We start from the raw sequence: 24,010 nt of genomic DNA on the forward strand, positions 1-24,010 counted from the left end.
AGGTCACTCTGCTCAGCCCTTCAAAGAAAACTCAAATTTTCTACCGCTTATCACCCCCAGACCAATGGTCAGACCGAAAGGGTCAATCAAGACCTGGAACAGTTCCTGCGCACTTTTGTCTCCTCCTCCCAAGATGACTGGATTGAACTTCTTCCTTGTGCCGAATTTGCTCACAATAATCATTTTCACATGTCCACCAACTCAACTCCTTTTTTTTACAGTTTTTGGTCATCATCCTCGAGTGCCAGATTTCCCTCTTCTTCCAACATTAGATGTCCCTGCGGCCAAGATGTCTCTTCAACGGTTCTCCAACATCTGGGAAAAGATTTGTTCCTCTCTGACTAAAACCTCAGCTCGGTACAAGAGATTTGCTGACCGCCATAGACGAGCAGTTCCCAAGTTCCAACCTGGGGATATGGTCTGGCTCTCAACCCGAAATCTAAGACTCCGAGTACCCTCAATGAAATTTGCCCCGCGGTACATTGGTCCATTCCCAATCGTCAAAGTCTTGAATCCTGTGACCTACAAGCTAAAACTTCCTCCATTCCTTCGAATTCGAAGCTCTTTCCATATTTCTCTTCTAAAACCACTGGTCTTAAACCGATTTCAGAAGGTCCTTCCCAAAGCTTCTAGTGTTCAAACACAGCAAGGAGAGGAGTTCGAAGTTGTCAGAATCTTAGATTCCTGTTGTCAATACAATCGTCTTCAATACCTCATCGACTGGAAAAATTATGGTCCGGAAGAACGAATCTGGATAAATGCCTCCGACGTCCATGCGCCCTGTCTGGTCAAAGCGTTCCATATGAAATTTCCTCATAAACCAAGGAAGTGTCCGGTGGCCACTCTTGAAGAAGGGGGTACTGTCACATGCTGCCCTGGAGACCCCAGAATCAGACCCCGCCGCTTACCTTTGCGGGTGCTGGCCTGCGCTGTCTTCCGGCTCCCGTGCTGTACTCCTCTCTCAGGGCGGTCTCCTCTGTTGTCCTCTGGAGGGTCCGGCTGCTGTGCTGCTTCCACGCCGGCTCCTGCTGATCGCTGGTCTCCGCTGGTTGCATCCGGGAAGCGCTGTACCCCCAGGCCATGGATTTGGCCATCTTGGATTGCCCATGTGATTCTTCCGTTCCACCAATGAGGAATCTTCTCCTTCTTTCTCAGCCTGTCAGCTCTCAGCGTCTACTATAAAAGGATCCCCAATGCTGACACAAATTGCCAGTGCAACTACTTTCTTAGTTCTACTAAGTGAGCCTTCCCACTGCGCTCCAAAGGTGTTCCCTGCTAGTATTCGCCTCCCAGCTACCAATGTCTCCACACGGCTATCCAGCCGCTCCACGTAGCCACTCAGCTACCAACGCCTACCCACGGCTATCCAGCTGCTCCACGTAGCCACCCAGCTACCAACATCTCCACACAGCTACCCAGCCACTCCACGTAGCCACCCAGCTACCAACGTCCCCACACGGCTATCCAGCCGCTCCACGTAGCCACCCAGCTACCAACGTCTCCACACAGCTATCCAGCCGCTCCACGTAGCCACCCAGCTACCAACGTCACCACATGGCTATCCAGCCGCTCCACGTAGCCACCCAGCTACCAACGTCTCCACACGGCTATCCAGCCGCTCCACGTAGCCACCCAGCTACCAACGTCTCCACACGGCTATCCAGCCACTCCACGTAGTCACTCAGCTACCAACGTCTACCCACGGCTATCCAGCCGCTCCACATAGCCGCCCAGCTACCAACATCTATCCACGGCTGTCCAGCCGCTCCACGTAGTTTCCAAGTTATCACGCTACCTCTCCATTCCTCAAACTCCTATCAGTTCACTGCACCCTCTCATGTGGAGAAACTTTATTAGGCCAAGTCTCCTCCAGCGAGTGTCTGCGCCAAGTAATACAGGTCCAAGGCCCAGTCCGGGAACACAGCTTCCAAATCCCACGATTGTGACAGTGGTGTTGCGGGATTTGTTGGTAACAGTGAGTAAGTTGAATTGGATTCTGGAGGACATAAGGAACCAGTGTAGTGATTTTTTAAGTGGTGCAGCAGTAGAGGAGTGGCGTGAGGTACAAAACAGAGGACAGAGTTCAGTGTGATACCAGGGTATTAGGCTAAGGAGAATGAGAAAATTGTGGAATTAATGACAGTGAGGGAGACTTCAAGGGAAAGGGTCACATTGGAAGGAGGGAAAATTATAGTTTGAGCTTTAGGTAGCGTTGGGACATCCAAGTGGACTGGGCAAATAGACAGTTGGTTACAGAATACAGTACAGTAGGGGAAAGGTCAGGGAAGGAGAGGTAGAGTTGGGTATCATCAGGGTAGAGGTGGTACTGAATGAGAAAGTTATCCCCCAAGAGAAAAGGTTTACAGTAAGAAAAGCACAGAGCCAAGTAAAAAGCTTTATTGAACTCCAAAAGTGGGAGTGTAAGGAAGAATGTTTCAGTGACAGCCACTTAATAGGTAGAAAGTGAACCATGAAAGAATTAAGGGAGAGATTTATCAAGGCTTGGAGAGAGATAAAATGTAGATCGTTCTTGTGACTATACCATGGAATGTGATCTTGGATTGTGGCCAACTGTAACCGAAGAGATACGGGATTACCGGTATAGGAAAGGGAGTGATGAGCGCTGCTATGAAATGTTACCATCATAATCTCTACTCAAGTGGATGAAAAGCAGAAGCGATATATTTGCACTTCCATATTTCACTGTTGTCAGCCAAATGGAGAGATGAAATAGAAAAACTGTCTGTGCTATTCACCAAGCAAAGGTAAGGCATTTTGTTTTCTGCGTAGACTGTTTTTATCAGATGATAATGCCTTTGCAGCAAATGGTCACTCTGATTGGAAAAGTGCAGCACAACGAATGTCAGCACATAAAACCAGCAAGGCCCACAGAGAAGCTACTATCACCTTTTGCCACAGAACAAAGGATTCTGGCAGTGTAAATACCCTTCTGGTTAAGCAATGCCAAGCTGAACGGGCTTCTGCAAAAGTTGACCTTCAAATAATGAAAATTGTGATCACTTCAAAATATTACAGTAACAATTATACCTCCAAAATGTGTTTTCTTGAAAAATTCTACTCCTGCAATAAAAATTATGAACATAATTCTTCAGGAAACCCTCAACATGGATATAGGGCTATGTACTATTGTCTAGTACCTAACGTACCAGGCAGTGGCGTAACTATAGATTTTTATGTCCACCTCCAAAAAAATTTCTGGCACCTCCCCGCCCGCCATGGTATTTTGGTAAAACTAATACAGGCCTGTTTCTAGGCAATTTGGCTGCCAGTGCAAACAGTTAAAAATGCGCCCCCACCTCTCATAGACACTTTACATTATTTGTCATGTTCCTCCTTATAGTAATACCCCTTACACATTATGCCACACACCGTAATGCCCCTTACACATTATGCCACACTCCGTAATGCCCATTACACATTATGCCACACGCCGTGATACCCATTACACATTATGCCACACACCGTAATGCCCACACATTACGCCACACACCATAATGCTCATTACACAATATGCCACATACATTTTTGCCCCTGACACCATTTTATGCCTGACAGTAAGACTACTAATTTCTTTTAAATTTCCTGCTCTTTGGGGTTCCATGCTCGTTTCCAGGGATTTCATGCTCGTTGTCAAGGGTCTGATACTTGTTGTCAGGAGTTTTATGCTCTGGGTTTCATGGATTTTATGCTCATTGTCAGGGGTTCCATGCTAGTTGCCAGAGGTTTCATGCTCATTGTCAGGGGTCTCATGCTCATTGTCAGGGGTTTCACGGGAGAAGGTGCAACTTTCTGAATCTTTTCCAGGCATCGCTAGCATTCCCGGAACTTCCGGGTAACGATATGAGCTATGTGCTGCCCTGACAGATGCTAGGGGTCCAGTAGGATTTCTAGAATTGTCTCCTCCTAGGTGGTGGCCATTTTTGGAGGGATGTTTTCAGCAGATTCCATGCAGACGGTTAGTCCGCATGGAATCTGCAGCCCCGAAGCAACTGCGTCCCCCAAGCCACCACAGGGTCTGCGGGTGGCTAATGTTACACCCCTGGTATTAGGATCAAGCTGTCAGTTGTAGTGGGTTGAAAGACTGAAGTACCGGAGGAGGCCCAAACACCTGAAAGCCTAGGGCCTTGCAAGAGTGAGTGAAGCACCATCTATGACTGGACTGGTAAGAGTTCTGATTTAGAATACCATGACCCAGATTCAGATTTTCACAAAATCTTAAGACTTTCATTTCTTATGCAATAAATAATAAAAATATATATTTTTTTATTTTCAGATGCGCCAATAAGTGAAGATATTAAAAGGTAAATTTTTGCTATACAAGTTATTTTTTATGCATAATGATTTTATGCAGTGTATCATTGTGCCTTTTGTATTCCACATAACAGAACAGGAATTGTTCATTTACCCGAGGGATCTGTATCAGGTTACAGTGCACATATTCATTCAACATAATCTCCCTGAGTATCCCTCCAGCCTTCCGTTGCTGTAACATTTACCATTCCTCTCCTACTTAGCTCAGTGCTTATTACGGAGACCTGACAAAGAAATATTACTCCTCTGTAAAGCAAAAATTAAATCTTTAATAGAAAAACTGAGCAGATTTAATAAGCTGCTATTAATGATACATGTGTGGTAGTAACACAGTACAGCAAATATTAGATGTTATGGCATCATCAGCATCATGGCTACTGGTGACTGATGACAATGGACCTGATTCAGTTTGGATCACAATTGCAAACATCAATGCAGCAGAGTGATATTTATCCTGTGTGCATGCGTGTATGCAGCATAGCGCATGCTCACGATCGCACTGCAATCGCATTGCGATGACACTTGAAAGCCAGCGAACACACAGAAATGATTGACAGCTAGCGAGCATTTGGAGGAGGTGACAGGAGGTGGTCTTAAAAATGCAGGTGTGTCTTGCCGTTTGCACCCCATTTAATAGGTGTCCATAATTTAGCCAGTGCGATCACATCCGCAGCACAGGAGCTCAGTGCGTATGCAGAGACTCGCAGAATTAGAGACAGGCCAGACTAGCCACAAGTGGTTGACGGTGGCCGATGTTCCTGATGAGTACGCTGGTCTGCATGTGCATGGGCGTCTCAATGCACGGATAAGGTTGTGGCTACATTAGCATATATTAGCAACTGTGTTCTGTTAGGATTCGCAGATGCAATTGCAATTCAAGCTAAATTGGGCCCAATGTCTTTATTTCAATTACAACCAGAGTCGTAACCAGTGGTCCTGGCGGCCGGCGCAGGCCACACCCACCTGTGTGACATCATACGGATGGGACGAGGCCACAAATGCCGGAAAGTACAGCAATGCCCTGAGCATCCTGTAATGGCACTGGTGTGCACGCCTGAAGCGTCCTAAGGACGCTTCAGGTGGCACTGCTGCAAAGGCAGGGGCCGTGGGTGAGCGGCAGTGCCGCCTACAGAGCTCTGCGCTCTGTGCAGCAGCACTGCTCGCACACCCTTAGTTACGGCCTTACTTACAATTACCCTGAGGTTTACACAGACATAAATGCCTATTGATAGTTTTAAAGACCAGCATTTAGTTACTAATAATTAACATTTATTTATATAGCACCAGATATTAAGCAGCGCATTACAATCATAACAGGTAATACTGGTCGATCCTCCACAAGTGGCAAATAATTATTATTATTGACTGGTGATATTATTTAAGGCAGCACAGTGCTCTGCTGTGCCAGACAGCGCATACAAACTGCAAGGACAAAATAAGTACAAAAATAAAAAATAAAGAAAAGGGTAGAGAGATGTATTAGGACATTTTGTGGTATTAATGGATAAAATCAAAGTCCGATTTGGATATAATGCAAGCATTTTGGTATTGTGTCTAGTTGCCAAATAATGCAATGAGATGGCAACATACAGATCATATTATCACCACATTTAACATGTCTGAATCCATTGGATTATTATGAAACATTAGGCAAATTTTTGTGGTTTTTATGGAACATTATGGACATTTTCGGGATTTTTATGAAACATTTAAGCTAATACAAGATATGTTATTATGCTAATTATGTTAATATGTCTGTACTACTGTGTACTATTTTGTGGTATAAACAGCTATTAAATAGTAGACACAAGCGGAAAGTATTCTTGTAGACACCCCACCGGGATATACCAGGAGCTTGGGTTTATTGCAGTGAAGCAGTTTAGTACAGCCATACTCACAGCTACATGCATACGCAGAGGAGATTGTGTGGAGCACGCAGCGGACCATCCAGTCATGTATGAAGGCGGTGCAGCTGAATATAACAGGTCCCCTACGGAGCTAACTACTACATGTCTGTGTAGTACAGTGGCGCTCAAACACAGTGATCCAAGATGGCGCCGCACATGTACCTAATGGTGGCCATCTTGGTGAAGGATAGAAGTTTCAAGTATGGAGCATCATGGTGGTAGCGCAGTAGCAGGTGCATGGTCATCTTACACCCCTGACTAATATGTGCATAGACAGAGATAATTATGTTAATCTTGTCAAGTAGCATTTCTGTTCAAGATATACAGGTCCTCATAAATCTGTCCTGTCCTTTTCTCCTGTATTGTCTGATTGCAGGGACTGGTGAGCCATTAGTCAGAGCAGTCAGGCAGCATATCAGGATGAATGAGCTGCACTCTGATTTGTTGCCAGAGTGCCACACACTGTAATGTGTTGCTTACTTGATCCATGCCTCATTCCGTGAGACAACATGTCACTGCTGCTGTCCAGGAGCCATTTTGTCTTCTGCACAGGATAGGCAAGTAGAGACTCTCTAGTGATGTGTTTGTATGTGTGTTAGGTGATTATTAACATTGCTCTGGGTTACACATATTGGTGTTAAAATAGGTCCAACCTTTATCTGGGGGAGAATCAGCTGTTGGTCAATCATGAACTTCAAGAGTGCTGGGGGTCATACATGATCTGGAGGAGAATAAGGCACTTCCCCTCTATGATCTGGCTGCTCCTCCATTGGCATGCTGCCACTTTGCGTGGGTACAAGTTATCAACTTGATACATGACTGGTAATAACTATGTTTTGTAATATACACTTACTGTGCATGGTGCTATGGGCCTGATCCATCTTGGATCGCAGTTGCAAAGATGCACGCAATTGGTCGATTGTTGCGGTCTGCACATGCGTATGCATCCCAGTGCGCGAACTAGCAATTGCAAACAAAATTGTGTTTGCAGAGGCTACACAGACCCAGAGCAGAGTAATTGACAGGAAGTGCCGTTTGTGGATGGTGACGGGGGGGAACTGTGGTGGTCGGCCAAACGCACGTGTGCCAGTGCATTTCAATGCCGTTGCAGGGGCTAGCATAAATTATCCACTGCGTGGCCATAAGCAGCCATAGCACTGATAGCATGCGTGGCTGGTAGCAATTTCTGAGTAAGGTTATAGATTGTTTTGCTATGTTCCCCTAGTATACGGATGTGAGTAAGGGGAAGTGGGCGTCCTTATGTAAGGATGCAATCGCAATGTGAATGCAATCATTTAAATGGCACCGCTGGTATTAGCAACTGCGGTGCGTGTGTATAAGCAGAATTGCGATCAGTAGTGAATCAGGTCCAATGTCTTTTATTACACTACCAACCACTGGCGGCTCCAGAGGGGGGGCTGCAGCGCAGTTCAAAATTCAAATAGGGGAGTCACACCAACTGTCATTTCAAACAAAGCTAAATATCGCTGGCTGGGACTTACTGGCAGTTGGTATGACTCCCCTATTTGAATTTTGAACTGTGCGCAGCCACTGGTTGGTAGTGTAATAAAAGACATTGGACCTGATTCACTATGGATCGCAATTCTGCTTATACGCAGGCACAGCAGTTGCCAATATCAGCGGTGCTCTCTGGAACCTCCAATGCTACCAACCCTTTGGTTATCTCCATTAACAATAGCATAATATAATTTGTGCACCGTATTCACTCTAGATAAACACATACTTGCTTGATTTATTGATCATTAGTGCTACTATTGTAAAGGTTGCTTGTAGTAGAGGACAAAAGTTATTAAATTTTCACACTTTACTTTTCCTTTGCCTTTAGCATAAATGAAAACCAGTTATGTTTTATTGGATTGTGCCATAAGACTCCTGACTCTAATATTCCTGGCACTCAAAATATTAAGAAGGTGATAACTATGCAGCAAATATGGAAGGCTTCTTCCAGTTAGGTGAATTGCTCTGCAATTTACTATGCTTGCAGAGCTTCTTATATATTTATGGAACATGAGGTCCTGAAGACACGACATTTTCACTGCATGTTTATAGGGGATGGAGTTATCAGAACGGCGGACGCAGGGGCAGAAGTATGGGAGACAATGGAGAAGCCTTCCACCGGCGCCAGCACTGAAGTGGCACCTCCTCCATCACCCATAATATATTCACTCCACTTAGGGCTGTAAATATGGGGGATAGGGGGGCACAAAATGATTGCTTGCCTCCGGGCATCTGGGATGAACTTATGCCACTGGGCGGATGGCATGCCACCGTTCTGAATCCCGACGCTGAAAGTCAGACACGGGACTTAAGATAGACATCGAAATACCGACGCCTATCTTAATCCTGAAGACGGAATCCAGAAGGACACCAGCCCGAACTAGGTAAGTGCGGGGCGCCCTTAGCATTAGCTGTGGGGGGGAGTGTTAGGTTTAGGCAGCGTCGCGGTGTTAGGTTTTGTGGAGGGAGGTTAGGGTTAGACAACCCTAGGGGAGTGGGTTAGGGTTAGGCACCACTGGGGGGGTTAGGGTTAGGCACTAAAGGATTAGGTTTAGGCACGAAAGGGGGAGATTTAGGTTTAGGCAGTAACGGGGAGGATTAGGGTGCGGGGTGGGGAGGGTTAGGATTAGGCTACCTGATGGGAGGGTTAGGGTTAGGTAGAGAAGGGGGAAGGGTAAGTATACTTACCCGACCCCTGCCGGCATACCAACCATCGGGGTGCCGCTGTCGGTATTTTGACAGGAGGCATCCCGACAGCCGGCATTACATACCGATTCCGTTTATAGACCTGTGGTCAGTGCTATGAATTATTGACAATGTACCTTTTCTGCTTTTCTTTTTGTCAGTCCTATATTTGAAGAGGATACCCCATCAGTAATGGAAATCGAGATGGATGATCTTGACAAATGGATGAGCTATATGAGGAAAGGAAGTATGTATTATGTTCCAGCTACTTTTAATTTGCCGTCATCATGTCCTATTTATCTGGCCTCCTCATCCTAACTTGCATACATACATAATTTCTATAATTGCCTCTTTATGATGTCCTTTTACAGCCCTTATATACCCAGGGGGTGTAATCCTGCCTCATCAGATAGTAGGATAACATTGTCACGGCCAGGGTATTTCAGCATGGTGCAAGGCGGGTGTTACCTGTGAGGTCGTTGTGGCGCGGGCTGTCTGGTGGGGGGCTTTGGCTGCGCGCGTTGTTGTGCGGGCCTGTTGTCACTCTGCGCTGGTAAGGCCTGGCGGCGTCTCCGTTCCGTTTGGCATGGGCGCCGCCATTTTGCCTTCTGGCCATGTGATGCGGCTGGCCAATCCTGGTGAGTCACATGTTCCCTCCGGCCAGTAACAGCACGGCATGGGGTATTTAGGAAGGTTCAGTGCCTTCCTTCTTTGCCAGTGCAACGTGTATCTCAGCTTAGCTGAGAGGGAGTTCTCTGTGCTTATCCTGTTCCTGTGAAATTCGCAGTCTGCCAGTCTGCCTGTCAGCTCCTAGCTTCCGCTGGACTACCCAGCTTCCTCCACCACCCTTGCCCATACCTGAGTGCCTGAGCCTACTGACATCCTGCTCATTTGCCTTAGTTCACTACCTACATACCTGGCTTATTATTGTCCTGCATCACTACCTGCATACCTGGTTGATTATTCCAGTCTCACTACCTGCACACCTGGACAGTTCTAATTGTTTCTGCTTGGACATTAACCCATTACTCCCACCACAGAACTCTAGTGCATGTTTATATATACCTGGACTTTTATTTACTGCCATATTTTATGTCTACTCAAGCACATATTAAAAAACCTAGTATTATATTCAAACCCACTTCTGTGATCGCTCCTGCTACCACTCCGGGTCCACAAACAACCCAGAACGTAACAAACATGCTATGCTGCAGTTCATTTGCTTTGCTGTTTGATAATTTTTTGCTGAGTGATATTATCTTGTATGAATCTGTCAGAAATGTTGCTAAACTATAATGATTCATAACCGTAACTTTGTTGAAGAAATGTGCCAATATATGTTTCGTTTTACTAATATCAAATTGCCAATCACCACATACCACATCCGGTATCATTTTATTTTTAACTGAAGTACTGAAATAAAAGACAGCATGACTGGTGATGCACTAAGTGATTACACCCTGTGGTATATTGCATGTTGCTAGCATAAATATAATGTAAAAATTATACCTATATCTATACTGAATTCATATTTTTATAGTTTAACTCATTAACAAAACTCATAAAAACTATTGCACATAAAAATAAATACTAATTTCCTTATTTAAATATATATACATTTTTGTGTGCATAATGTATATACAATTTAATACACAAATGGCCAATGGTGTCCATAAACGCCTCACATTTTGACACTAATTTACAATTGAGCACTATTTTGTGAAATATGTGCCGCAAGATTGCACTCTTGTGAGTCGTTTGTGGCTTAACATACTGTATTGTGACAAAAGCACTGGGGAAGTTGTTGATGGGAGTTATATATACCCCAGTTTCCTAGCTTCTGTATGGTAATTATCTCGGTAATGAGCAGCCTCAGTTGCCAGACCACCTATGAGTGGCTGATAAAAAGGTGTCAGTTTCCCTGGGCAGCCTCTCACTACCTGGGGAGCAGGCTGACAGACCTGTTGAGAGACACTGCTATAGCTTTATAAATTTTAGGGGTGAGCGGGTTCGGATTTCTGAAATCCGAACCCCCCCGAGCCCCCCCGATCCGAGGCCGATCCGAGTCAGGCTCGACTTTTCCCGCCTGACTCGGATCTGAAATCGAGGCAAAACGTCATCATCCTGCCTTCCGGGTCTCGCAGGTTTTGGATCCTACATAACGTACCCGCGTCGGCGCCATTTTCTCACTCGGCTGTGGACAGTGAAGAGGGAGGGTGGGAGTTAGGGCTGGCTGGGATGTGTAGTGTAGTGTAGTGTAGTGCAGAGTAGTGTTGTGCTGTGCTGCGCTGTGCTGCTGTTGTCCATAGGGGCTGTGTCCACTACTTCAAAGTCCATAGGGGCTGGCTGTGTTGTGCTGTGCTGCTGTTGTCCATAGGGGCTGTGTCCACTCCTCCAAAGTCCATAGGGGCTGGCTGTGTTGTGCTGTGCTGCTGTTGTCCATAGGGGCTGTGTCCACTCCTCCAAAGTCCATAGGGGCTGCCTGTGTTGTGCTGTGCTGCTGTTGTTCATAGGGGCTGTGTCCACTCCTCCAAAGTCCATAGGGGCTGGCTGTGTTGTGCTGTGCTGCTGTTGTCCATAGGGGCTGTGTCCACTCCTCCAAAGTCCATAGGGTCTGGCTGGACTGTGTTGTGCAGTGAGTTGTCCATAGGGGCTGTGTCCACTCCAAAGTCCTGTGCAGAGTCCCAGTCCTAAAGGGGTGCTGTAGTGTTGTCCAGGGGGTGCTCTGTCCATCAGGGGTGCTCCCCCCAAGTGCAAAAACCCCCCACATATTTTCTGTGTTTGGGAATTGTGTGCGCAGTAGCCGCACGTGCATCAACAAAGTAGTGCCAAGCATGCGCCTGTGTCATAAGTAAAGAGCGGGCTGGCTTGACCGTTAAAGGGTGCTGTAACCCCCAAAGTACACTCCAAACAAAATAAAAAAATATTTTCTGTGTTTGTGAATTGTGTGCGCAGTAGCCGCACGTGCATCAACAAAGTAGTGCCAAGCGTGCGCCTGTGTCATAAGTAAAGGGCGGGCTGGCTTGACCGTTAAAGGGTGCTGTAACCCCCAAAGTACACTCCAAACAAAATAAAAAAATATTTTCTGTGTTTGTGAATTGTGTGCGCAGTAGCCGCACGTGCATCAACAAAGTAGTGCCAAGCGTGCACCTGTGTCATAAGTAAAGGGCCGGCTGGCTTGACCGTTAAAGGGTGCTGTAACCCCCAAAGTATACTTCAAACAAAATAAAAAAACATTTTCTGTGTTTGTGAATTGTGTGCGCAGTAGCCGCACGTGCATCAACAAAGTAGTGCCAAGCGTGCGCCTGTGTCATAAGTAAAGGGCCGGCTGGCTTGACCATTAAAGGGTGCTGTAACCCCCAAAGTACACTCCAAACAAAAAAAATATATATTTTCTGTGTTTGTGAATTGTGTGCACTGTGGCTGCACGTGCATCAACAAAGGAGCATCGCCAAGCGTGCGCCTGTGTCCCTTAAGTAAAGAGCCGGCTGGCTCATTTCTTAAAGGGTGGTGTAACCCACAAAGTGCACTACTCTCCAGCAAAAATTTAAAAAATATTTTCTGTGTTTGTGTGCGCCTTAGCCGCACGTATATATCAATAGAACATAAATGGAGGACCAAACTTTCTCCGATAAAAATAAAATAGGGAAAGATCAAGAACCACTTCCTCCTAGTGCTGTTGCTGCTGATGGGAGTTGTTCATCATCCCAGAGAGGAAGTAGGAACACCACTACTTTACTAAACAATTGACCCTCCAACAGTCCCTAGCGAGGAGGATGAAGTACGACAGCAGTCATCCTGAAACAAAACGTATAACTGAGGCCTTGACTGCTATGTTGGTGTTAGACGTGCGTCCGGTATCCGCCATTAGTGCAGTGGGATTTAGACAATTGATGGAGGTAGTGTGTCCCCGGCTCCAAATCCCGTCTAGATTCCACCTGCATCCTCAAAGCAGCAGCGACAAGCGTGCGTCTGTCTGTTAAAGGGTGGTGTAACCCTCAAATTGCGCTCCACAAACAATAAAAAAATTCTTCATTTTTTTCTGTCTTTGTGAATTGTGTGGGCTGTAGCCGCACCTGCATCCTCAAAGCAGCAGCGACAAGCGTGCGTCTGTCTGTTAAAGGGTGGTGTAACCCTCAAAGTGCTCCAAAAAATAAAAAACTATTTTTTATGTGTTTGTGACTTGTGTGCGATGTAGCCACACGTGCATCAGCACAGTAGCAGTGCCAAGCGTGCGCCTGTGTCATAAGTCAAGGGCCGGTTTGGACATCTGGTCCCGACTGAAGGACGTTCCAACTATTTCTGACAAGTCTACTGTCACTGCATATGATACTGTCCTCAAAGCAGCAGCGACAAGCGTGCGACTGTCTGTTAAAGGGTGGTGTAACCCTCAAAGTGCGCTCCACAAACAATAAAAAAATTCTTCATTTTTTCTGTCTTTGTGAATTGAGTGAGCTGTAGCCGCACCTGCATCCTCAAAGCAGCAGCGACAAGCGTGCGTCTGTCTGTTAAAGGGTGGTGTAACCCTCAAATTGCGCTCCACAAACAATAAAAAAATTCTTCATTTTTTTCTGTCTTTGTGAATTGTGTGGGCTGTAGCCGCACCTGCATCCTCAAAGCAGCAGCGACAAGCGTGCGTCTGTCTGTTAAAGGGTGGTGTAACCCTCAAAGTGCTCCAAAAAATAAAAAACTATTTTTTATGTGTTTGTGACTTGTGTGCGATGTAGCCACACGTGCATCAGCACAGTAGCAGTGCCAAGCGTGCGCCTGTGTCATAAGTCAAGGGCCGGTTTGGACATCTGGTCCCGACTGAAGGACGTTCCAACTATTTCTGACAAGTCTACTGTCACTGCATATGATACTGTCCTCAAAGCAGCAGCGACAAGCGTGCGACTGTCTGTTAAAGGGTGGTGTAACCCTCAAAGTGCGCTCCACAAACAATAAAAAAATTCTTCATTTTTTCTGTCTTTGTGAATTGAGTGAGCTGTAGCCGCACCTGCATCCTCAAAGCAGCAGCGACAAGCGTGCGTCTGTCTGTTAAAGGGTGGTGTAACCCTCAAATTGCGCTCCACAAACAATAAAAAAATTCTTCATTTTTTTCTGTCTTTGTGAATTGTGTGGGCTGTAGCCGCATCTGCATCCTCAAAGCAGCAGCGACAAGCGTGCGTCTGTCTGTTAAAGGGTGGTGTAACCCTCAAAGTGCTCCAAAAAATAAAAAACTATTTTTTTTATGTGTTTGTGACTTGTGTGCGATGTAGCCACACGTGCATCAACACAGTAGCAGTGCCAAGCGTGCGCCTGTGTCATAAGTCAAGGGCCGGTTTGGACATCTGGTCCGGACTGAAGGACGTGCCAACAATTTCTGACAAGACTACTGTCACTGCATATGATACTGTCATCAAAGCAGCAGCGACAAGCATGCATCTGTCTGTTAAAGGGTGGTGTAACCCTCAAATTGCGCTCCACAAACAATAAAAAAATTCTTCATTTTTTTCTGTCTTTGTGAACTGTGTGGGCTGTAGCCGCACCTGCATCCTCAAAGCAGCAGCGACAAGCATGCGTCTGTCTGTTAAAGGGTGGTGTAACCCTCAAAGTGTGCTCCACAAACAATAAAAAAATTATTCTTTTTTTTCTGTCTTTGTGAATTGTGTGGGCTGTAGCTGCACCTGCATCCTCAAAGCAGCAGCAACAAGCGTGCGTCTGTCTGTTAAAGGGTGGTATAACCCTCAAATTGCGCTCCACAAACAATAAAAAAATTCTTCATTTTTTTCTGTCTTTGTGAATTGTGTGGGCTGTAGCCGCACCTGCATCCTCAAAGCAGCAGCGACAAGCGTGCGTCTGTCTGTTAAAGGGTGGTGTAACCCTGAAAGTGCTCCAAAAAATAAAAAACTATTTTTTATGTGTTTGTGACTTGTGTGCGATGTAGCCACACGTGCATCAGCACAGTAGCAGTGCCAAGCGTGCGCCTGTGTCATAAGTCAAGGGCCGGTTTGGACATCTGGTCCCGACTGAAGGACGTTCCAACTATTTCTGACAAGTCTACTGTCACTGCATATGATACTGTCCTCAAAGCAGCAGCGACAAGCGTGCGACTGTCTGTTAAAGGGTGGTGTAACCCTCAAAGTGCGCTCCACAAACAATAAAAAAATTCTTCATTTTTTCTGTCTTTGTGAATTGAGTGGGCTGTAGCCGCACCTGCATCCTCAAAGCAGCAGCGACAAGCGTGCGTCTGTCTGTTAAAGGGTGGTGTAACCCTCAAAGTGCGCTCCACAAACAATAAAAAAATTTGTCATTTTTTTCTGTCTTTGTGAATTGTGTGGGCTGTAGCCGCATCTGCATCCTCAAAGCAGCAGCGACAAGCGTGCGTCTGTCTGTTAACGGGTGGTGTAACCCTCAAAGTGCTCCAAAAAATAAAAAACTATTTTTTTTATGTGTTTGTGACTTGTGTGCGATGTAGCCACACGTGCATCAACACAGTAGCAGTGCCAAGCGTGCGCCTGTGTCATAAGTCAAGGGCCGGTTTGGACATCTGGTCCGGACTGAAGGACATGCCAACAATTTCTGACAAGACTACTGTCACTGCATATGATACTGTCATCAAAGCAGCAGCGACAAGCGTGCATCTGTCTGTTAAAGGGTGGTGTAACCCTCAAATTGCGCTCCACAAACAATAAAAAAAATCTTCATTTTTTTCTGTCTTTGTGAATTGTGTGGGCTGTAGCCGCACCTGCATCCTCAAAGCAGCAGCGACAAGCATGCGTCTGTCTGTTAAAGGGTGGTGTAACCCTCAAAGTGCGCTACACAAACAATAAAAAAATTATTCTTTTTTTTTCTGTCTTTTTGAATTGTGTGGGCTGTAGCTGCACCTGCATCCTCAAAGCAGCAGCGACAAGCGTGCGCCTGTCTGTTAAAGGGTGGTGTAACCCTCAAAGTGCTCCAAAAAATAAAAAACAATTTTTTTATGTGTTTGTGACTTGTGTGCGATGTAGCCACACGTGCATCAATACAGTAGCAGCGCCAAGCGTGCACCTGTGTCATAAGTCAAGGGCCGGTTTAGACATCTGGTCCGGACTGAAGGACGTGCCAACAATTTCTGACAAGTCTACTGTCACTGCAGATGATACTGTCCTCAAAGCAGCAGCAACAAGCGTGCGTCTGTCTGTTAAAGGGTGGTGTAACCCCCAAAGTGCGCTCCAACCAAAATAAAATAATATTCTTTTTTTCTGTGTTTGTGTGTGAAATGTATGCGCAGTAGCCGCACCTGCATCCTCAAAGCAGCAGCGACAAGCGTGCGTCTGTCTGTTAAAGTATTACATCGGTGACAGCATCCAAGTAGGCATGTCAGACAGTCCGTACATGTACTGGCAGGAAAAAGAGGCAATTTGGAGGCCTCTGTACAAACTGGCTCTATTTTACCTGAGTTGCCCCTCCTCCAATGTGCACTCCGAAAGAATGTTTAGTGCAGCCGGGAACCTTGTCAGCAAAAGGCGTAGGAGGTTGCTTCCACAAAATGTGTAGAAGATGATGTTCATAAAAATTAATTATCAACTCTTCCAGGGAGACCAGCCTCCAGAACGTACAGAGGGACCTGTGGTGGTGGATTCCAGCGGGGACAAATTAATACTCTGTGAGGATGAGGATGTACACAACACTGAAGAGGGTGAGGAACCGGTGGATGAGGAGGATGAGGACGACATCTTGCCTCCGTAGAGCCAGTTTGTGCAGGGACAGATTAATTGCCAGCTTGTTTTGTGGGGGCCCAAACGAACCAATCATTTCAGCCACAGTCGTGTGGCAGACCCTGGCGCTGAAATGATTGGTTTGCTAAAGTGTGCATGTCCTGTTTATACAACATAATGGTGCGTGGGAGGGCCCAAGGACAATTCCATCTTGCACCTCTTTTTTTACTTTGCATTATGTACTGTTTGGGGCCTAGTTTTTCAAACTGCCATGCTGTCTGCCACTGCAGTGTCACTCCTAGATGGGCACGTGTTTGTGCCGCCCACTCGTGTTGCTTAGCATAGTGATCCAGCTACCTCGGTGCAACCTTTTGGACATAAAAACACTATTGTGAGGTGTGAGGTGTTCAGAATAGACTGGAAATGAGTGGAAATTAAGGTTATTGAGGTTAATAATAGCATAGGAGCAGAAAAACCCACAAATTCTGTGATTTTAGCTGTTTTTATGCTTTTTAAAAAAAAATACAGATCCAAAACACAAAACCCAGAACCCAAAACACGGAAGGGTGGTTTTGGCAAAACCAATCCAGATCCAAAACACGAAGAAAGATCCAGATCCAAAACCAAAACACAAAACACGAAAAGTGGCCGGTGCACACCCCTAATAAATTTAAATGCTGTTTTGTGTGAGTTGGACATTAGTTCCTCCCACCCTTAGAGAGATAGACTTATGTTTAGTTAAAGTCAGATGGGCTAGGATTTACTTTTTTGCTTTTGTTTATTTTGCAACACAAATAAAACTAAAGGTGCGTACACACTGAGCGATTAAACTTAACGATAATGATACAGTTCGTATCATTACCATTCATATCGTTCATTTTTATGTAATTACCAACCTATCAACGACCAATGATGCGTGTTTCCGCATGGACGATAAAGATATCTTTCATCGTTCATGCATGCAGGCCAACTTTGACGATATTATCAACTTGTTCAGAGATGTGGCAGGATGACTTCACTGAAAGATGTCTTTGAAAGATCTTTGAAAGCAAAATAATTATAGATGCAATCGTATCAAAAAACAGAAATTTAATACAGATATTTCATACATTTAAACACACCATCGATGTCGCATAAGTTTATTACCATAACATCGATGTAAAAAAATAACAATTTCAAAATAGTGGTAGAATGGTGATTCATAAGAAACATCGAAGTCCTAAGGACTCGTTTAAACTTCTAGGAGCAATAGTATCGAGGGTAAAAATCCATTTACTCTCCCTCCTCATGAAAATTTTATTTCTATCCCCCCCCCCTCAACAATGGAGGAACGTGATTAATAATTATAGCTCTGATGGACGCTACCCCATGTTTGTGCTGAGCACAATGACGAGCTAGTGGCTGTTCACTAGTCCCCTTTTCTATGGCTTGTCGTATGGCGGTGCGTTGAAGTGCCATCTGCTCTTTGAATTGACGTTGGGTCTTACCCACATACGACAAGCCACAAGGACAAGTGAGCATGTAAACTACATGAGTGGATGAACAAGTTAATGCAAAATTGATTTTATATCTTCTGCCAGTGTGGGGGTGACTAAAAGAATTACCAATTAGAGTACTACAAGTTACACACCCCAAACAGCGAAAGCACCCCATTTTAATACTCAAAAAATGCGTGGGTCTTTGCTGATGGCTTAAATCAGTAATAGCTAATCGGACAAGATGATCTCTAATATTTCTGTTCCTAGTAAAGCAAGGTAACAGCTTCGAATTCTGCAGAGCAGGAAGCTCACGATTACTATTTGGATAGGCCACCACTCTTTGACCCTTTTAACTATTTGTGTACTATTTTTGGTAAACTGATTCACCCAGGGAATATAAACATTATCTTTCCTATCACTTTTGTTAGTGTTATGCACTAACAATTTATCATGTTAAATGTGAAGCACCTTGTTTTTAATTAATTCCAATTCATGATGCTTATATCCTCTATGCACAAATTATTCCACCATTTCTTGCAATGCTCGTTCTACATAATTCTCATTAGATGTAATTAGAGGTAACCCCCTCCTTAAAGGAAGGGGATGAAAACTATAATTTCTTAATATTGTATTTCTGTCAGTATTTTTCCTATATAACGATGTCTTCAAGGTACCATTATCACAAGAAATATGCTTATCAAGAAAATGAATATTAGTCGGGCTCATGTAATAGGTCAATTTAACAACACTGTTTGAGGCATTCTGTTTATAAGTATAGAAATAAGGTCAGACTCTGGTCCTACCCAAAAAATGTTTATGCTTATAGAATAGCAATTGTTCAACAGAATACATAAAGGCATTGGCATACGATGGGGCCACAGAGGACCCCATCGCACACCCCGCCATTTGTAAATAGTGTCTGTCCTCAAACAGAAAATAGTTTCTAGTGAAAACCAACATCGGTAGTTTAATAAAGAAGTCCACAGGTGGACTAACATATTCCGAATCAACCATCAGAAGTTGTCTAACAGCCTCCAAACCTGCATTATGAAGGATGTAGAGGCTGGTGATATCAGCCGTGCACATGATCACAGATTGTCACACTATACTTAGATCCCTCAAAATCAACAATAAAGCATTGGTGTCTTTTAGATAAGATGGGAGATGCTGAATACATGGATTAAGTAGAGAATCCAAATACACAGACACAGGATGATACAGGGACCCATGGGGAGATATAATTGGGCACCCTGGTGGATCCTGTGCATCCTTGTGTAGTTTAGGCAGAGTGTAAACACTCTGATAGGCACTGGCTTATGACGTCATATTCCTGCAGCTATAGCGCGCGGTGTTGGCATTCATGTGCCTGTGTCTTGCAGGTGAGTGTTATTTCTCTAATACTTGTGGCTATATATGTCTATTTGTATCATTGTGTTATTGTAACCTGTTGCCCCTGATGAAGGGGGAGACCCCGAAACATTGGCAAATAAAGGACCATTTTAAAAGATTAAACAAGTCTACTGAGTGCCGTCCTGTTCACGATTGATATGGAATGACTATGGGAGTTTGGAATGGCACCTTAGCAAGTACTTTGTTTTCCCTACATGTGAGTGCCGGGTTCTACTGCCTGTGTATTTTTGACTGAAGATCTGTGGATTTGGGGCCTGATTCAGAGCTGCTCGTAAGCGGCTGCTCGTTCGCTCCGAGCGATGTTTGCCCAACTGCGCATGCGTACGGATCGTAAAACGCATGCGCGAACCAGTCAGTGCAGCCGAAAATCGTTTGTTCGCTAAATAGCGAGTGCCTGCTATTTTGAGTGACAGGAGGAGGCATATGTGGGTGGTAACAGGGGAAGGTGCTTGAAAACGGGGAGTGGAGATCCGAACGCAGGCGTGCTTAAAGGTCAAAACGGGCGTTTTAAGGGTGTGCATAATTAATACAGCAGCGTCATTGACCACGTCACTGAGTTATTTTATAGCCAGAACTGTTCGCAAAATTGTGGTAGCAAAAACCAACCACAAGAATAGCGAGCAGTTCATAGCCTGGTCGATGTACTCGATTAATCTAATAAATAGCGGACATGACGTGATTTGATACTCTTTAAGAAAGAAAAATTGCATAAAGTACAATTAGTTTACGAGCAGAGACAAGTTTACTCACTACCACATAAAACGATCGACAAAAATTCTTCAAAAATAGACATACATGTCCTAGATATAGGGAATTGGAGGGCTCTAGTACCTCACAGAGTGAATCCGAGGCTGGTTCATCAAGTTCTTTCACTAATTTGATCCCTTTAGGGGTGCAAACATGCTCTATGGTGCAAACCCCAAACGTAAGAGGACGAGGAGGCCCAAGCCGCGCTGGGCAGACAGTGTGAGCCCCTCCTCTCCCTCCCCCATCTCTGCTGGAGGCAGGCAGCACAGCCCCCCGGGGAATTGGGAGCAAGCCCCACCCCCATGAATACCCTGCCCTCAACAGTACAAATAGCAGAGCCCTGGCCTCCTATATATATGTGTATGTGTATATATATATATATATATATATATATGTAAGTATGTATATGTATATATGTGTATATATATCTATGTATGTATATATGTGTATATATATATATATATATATAAAATCTCTAGCGGGGGTGCGTGGTGGTCTGGAGTTGTTCCCGAGGGGTCCAGCTTGCATTGCAGGGATTCAGCAGCACCAGGGGTGTATTTATAATGGGTGCAGGGGATCCCGCACCGCAGACCCTCCTGTAAGAATGTCTTTAAAATTGCCATCATGTGCAGTACAGGGTAGATGGCCACTGCGGTTATTTTCCCTGTGACCTGTACATGCGCTAAAGTCTCTGGGCACACTCTAGTGCCAAGAGTCTATAAGTGCGGCGCTGGCCGTGCACTGCTCAGTGTGCAGCTGGCTGCCAGATGGACGGAGAGGAGGGGGCTCGTGTCAGAGACTGTACACGGGCTCCCTCCTCTCTAGAAACGTCCATGAGCGGCGCACAGGGCAGGGTGCGCGGGTCCAGTGGCGGGGTCCGGCAGGGGTGTGGAAGTGTCCATTGGCATCCGCAGGGTGGTTCCGATGCTGTGGAAGAGAAGTAGCTGGTAAGAGAATGGCTGCAAAGCCACTCCCATGCCGGCAGTCATTGGACAGTGACATCATGACACTAGGTCACGTCATGACGTCTAGTCTACTAGGGATGGCCACTGACCATCGATGGTTTGCAAACCGATGTTAATGAAACATTGGTGGCTGTGGTCTCAAACAATTGATGGTTTCAATTGATGGTTAAACCCATCAGCTATCGATGGTACAGCTGTCAATGGCCATCATTACAGTATACCATAAGAATTGCTATTTATATCGAATACAATGTTTAAAATAATATTTTTTTATAATCGTGTTGGATAAGTTTTAAAAAGATGTTCTTGACCTAATTCAGTCATAAAAAAAAACGACAATTTCTGAGTGGTTTTTGGAAAAAAAAATTGTCAGTTAAGTGGTTAAGGAGGGGGTTACCTTACTCTCAGACTAATGAGAATGATGTAGAACGAGCATTACAAGAAATGGTGGAAAAATTTGTGCATAGAGGATATAAGCGTCATGAATTGGAATGAATTAAAAACAAGGTGCTTCACATTTCACGTGATGAATTGTTAGTGCATAACACTAACAAAAGTGATAGAAAAGATAATGTTTATATTCCCTGGGTGAATCAGTTTACCAAAAATAGTACACAAATAGTTAAAAGGGCCAAAGAGTGGTGGCCTATCACAAATATTAATCGTGAGCTTCCTGCTCTGCAGAATTCGAAGCTGTTACCTTGCTTTACTAGGAACAGAAATATTAGAGATCATACTTGTCCGATTAGATATTACTGATTTAAGCCATCAGCAAAGACCCACACATTTTTTGTGTGTTAAAATGGGGTGCTTTCGCTGTTTGGGGTGTGTAACTTGTAGAACTCTAATTGGTAATTCTTTTAGTCACCCCCACACTGGTAGAAGATATAAAATCAATTTTGCATTAACTTGTTCACCCACTCATGTAGTTTACATGCTCACTTGTCCTTGTGGCTTGTCGTATGTGGGTAAGACCCAACGTCAATTCAAAGAGCAGATGGCACTTCACCGCACCGCCATATGACAAGCCATAGAAAAGGGGACTAGTGAACAGCCACTAGCTCGTCATTGTGCTCAGCACAAACATGGGGTAGCGTCCATCAGAGCTATAATTATTAATCACGTTCCTCCATTGTTGAGGGGGGGTGATAGAAATATAATTTTCATGAGGAGGGAGAGTAAATGGATTTTTACTAGGGGTGTGCACCGGCCACTTTTCGTGTTTTGTGTTTTGGTTTTGGATCTGGATCTTTCTTCGTGTTTTGGATCTGGATTGGTTTTGCCAAAACCACCCTTCCGTGTTTTGGGTTCTGGGTTTTGTGTTTTGGATCTGTATTTTTTTTTAAAAAAAGCATAAAAACAGCTAAAATCACAGAATTTGTTGGTTTCTCTGCTCCTATGCTATTATTAACCTCAATAACCTTAATTTCCACTCATTTCCAGTCTATTCTGAACACCTCACACCTCACAATAGTGTTTTCATGTCCAAAAGGTTGCACCGAGGTAGCTGGATGACTATGCTAAGCGACACGAGTGGGCGGCACAAACACGTGACCCATCTAGGAGTGACACTGCAGTGGCAGACAGGATGGCAGTTAGAAAAACTAGGCCCCAAACTGTACATAATGCAAAGAAAAAAAAGAAGTGCAAGATGGAATTGTCCTTGGGCCCTCACACCCACCCTTATGTTGTATAAACAGGACATGCACACTTTAACAAATCAATCATTTCAGCGCCAGGGTCTGCCACACAACTGTGGCTGAAATGATTGGTTCGTTTGGGCCCCCACAAAACAAGCTGGCAATTAATGTGTCCCTGCACAAACTGGCTCTACGGAGGCAAGATGTCATCCTCATCCTCCTCATCCACCGATTCCTCACCCTCTTCAGTGTGTACATCCTCATCCTCACAGAGTATTAATTCGTCCCTGCTGGAACCACAGGTCCCTCTGTACGTTCTGGAGGCTGGTCTCCCTGGAAGAGTTGATAATTCATTTTATGAACATCATCTTCTCCACATTTTGTGGAAGCAACCTCCTACGCCTTTCGCTGACAAGGTTCCCGGCTGCACTAAACACTCTTTCGGAGTACACACTGGAGGGGGGGCAACTCAGGTAAAATAGAGCCAGTTTGTACAGGGACCTCCAAATTGCTTCTTTTTCCTGCCAGTACAGGTACGGACTGTCTGACATGCCTACTTGGATGCTGTCACCGATGTAATCCTTTAACAGACAGACGCATGCTTGTCGCTGCTGCTTTGAGGATTCAAGTGCGGCTACAGCCCACACAATTCACAAAGACAGAAAAAAAAAAAGAATATTTTTATTGTTTGTGGAGCACACTTTGAGGGTTACACCACCCTTTAACAGACAGACGCACGCTTGTCGCTGCTGCTTTGAGGATGCAAGTGCGGCTACAGCCCACACAATTCACAAAGACAGAAAAAAGAAGAAGAATATTTTAATTGTTTGTGTAGAACACTTTGAGGTGTCACCACCCTTTAACAGACAGACGCACGCTTGTCGCTGCTGCTTTAAGGATGCAGGTGCGGCTACAGCCCACACATTTCACAAAGACCGAAAAAAAAAGAACAATATTTTAATTGTTTGTGTAGAACACTTTGAGGTGTCACCACCCTTTAACAGACAGACGCACGCTTGTCGCTGCTGCTTTAAGGATGCAGGTGCGGCTACAGCCCACACAATTCACATAGACCAAAAAAAAAGAACAATATTTTAATTGTTTCTGTAGCACACTTTGAGGGTGTCACCACCCTTTAACAGACAGACG

The 24,010-nt window shown here is 44.8% G+C and overlaps 1 protein-coding gene across 2 annotated transcripts in view; it reads left to right on the top strand.

Moving 5' to 3' along the window:
- The window catches only part of TMEM154 (transmembrane protein 154), a 55,696-nt gene that overhangs the window by 26,114 nt on the left and 5,572 nt on the right, over positions 1-24,010 (top strand). For both annotated transcript variants that reach the window (XM_088447880.1, XM_088447889.1), the window contains exons 3-4: positions 4,295-4,322; positions 9,104-9,189. In XM_088447880.1, coding sequence (XP_088304006.1) covers positions 4,295-4,322; positions 9,104-9,189 — 114 coding nt within the window. The remainder of the gene's footprint in view (positions 1-4,294; positions 4,323-9,103; positions 9,190-24,010) is intronic.

The sequence above is a fragment of the Taudactylus pleione genome, unplaced genomic scaffold, assembly GCF_031769625.1.
Source record: "Taudactylus pleione unplaced genomic scaffold, aTauple2 ptg000021l, whole genome shotgun sequence".
NCBI classification, from domain to species: Eukaryota; Metazoa; Chordata; class Amphibia; order Anura; family Myobatrachidae; genus Taudactylus; species Taudactylus pleione.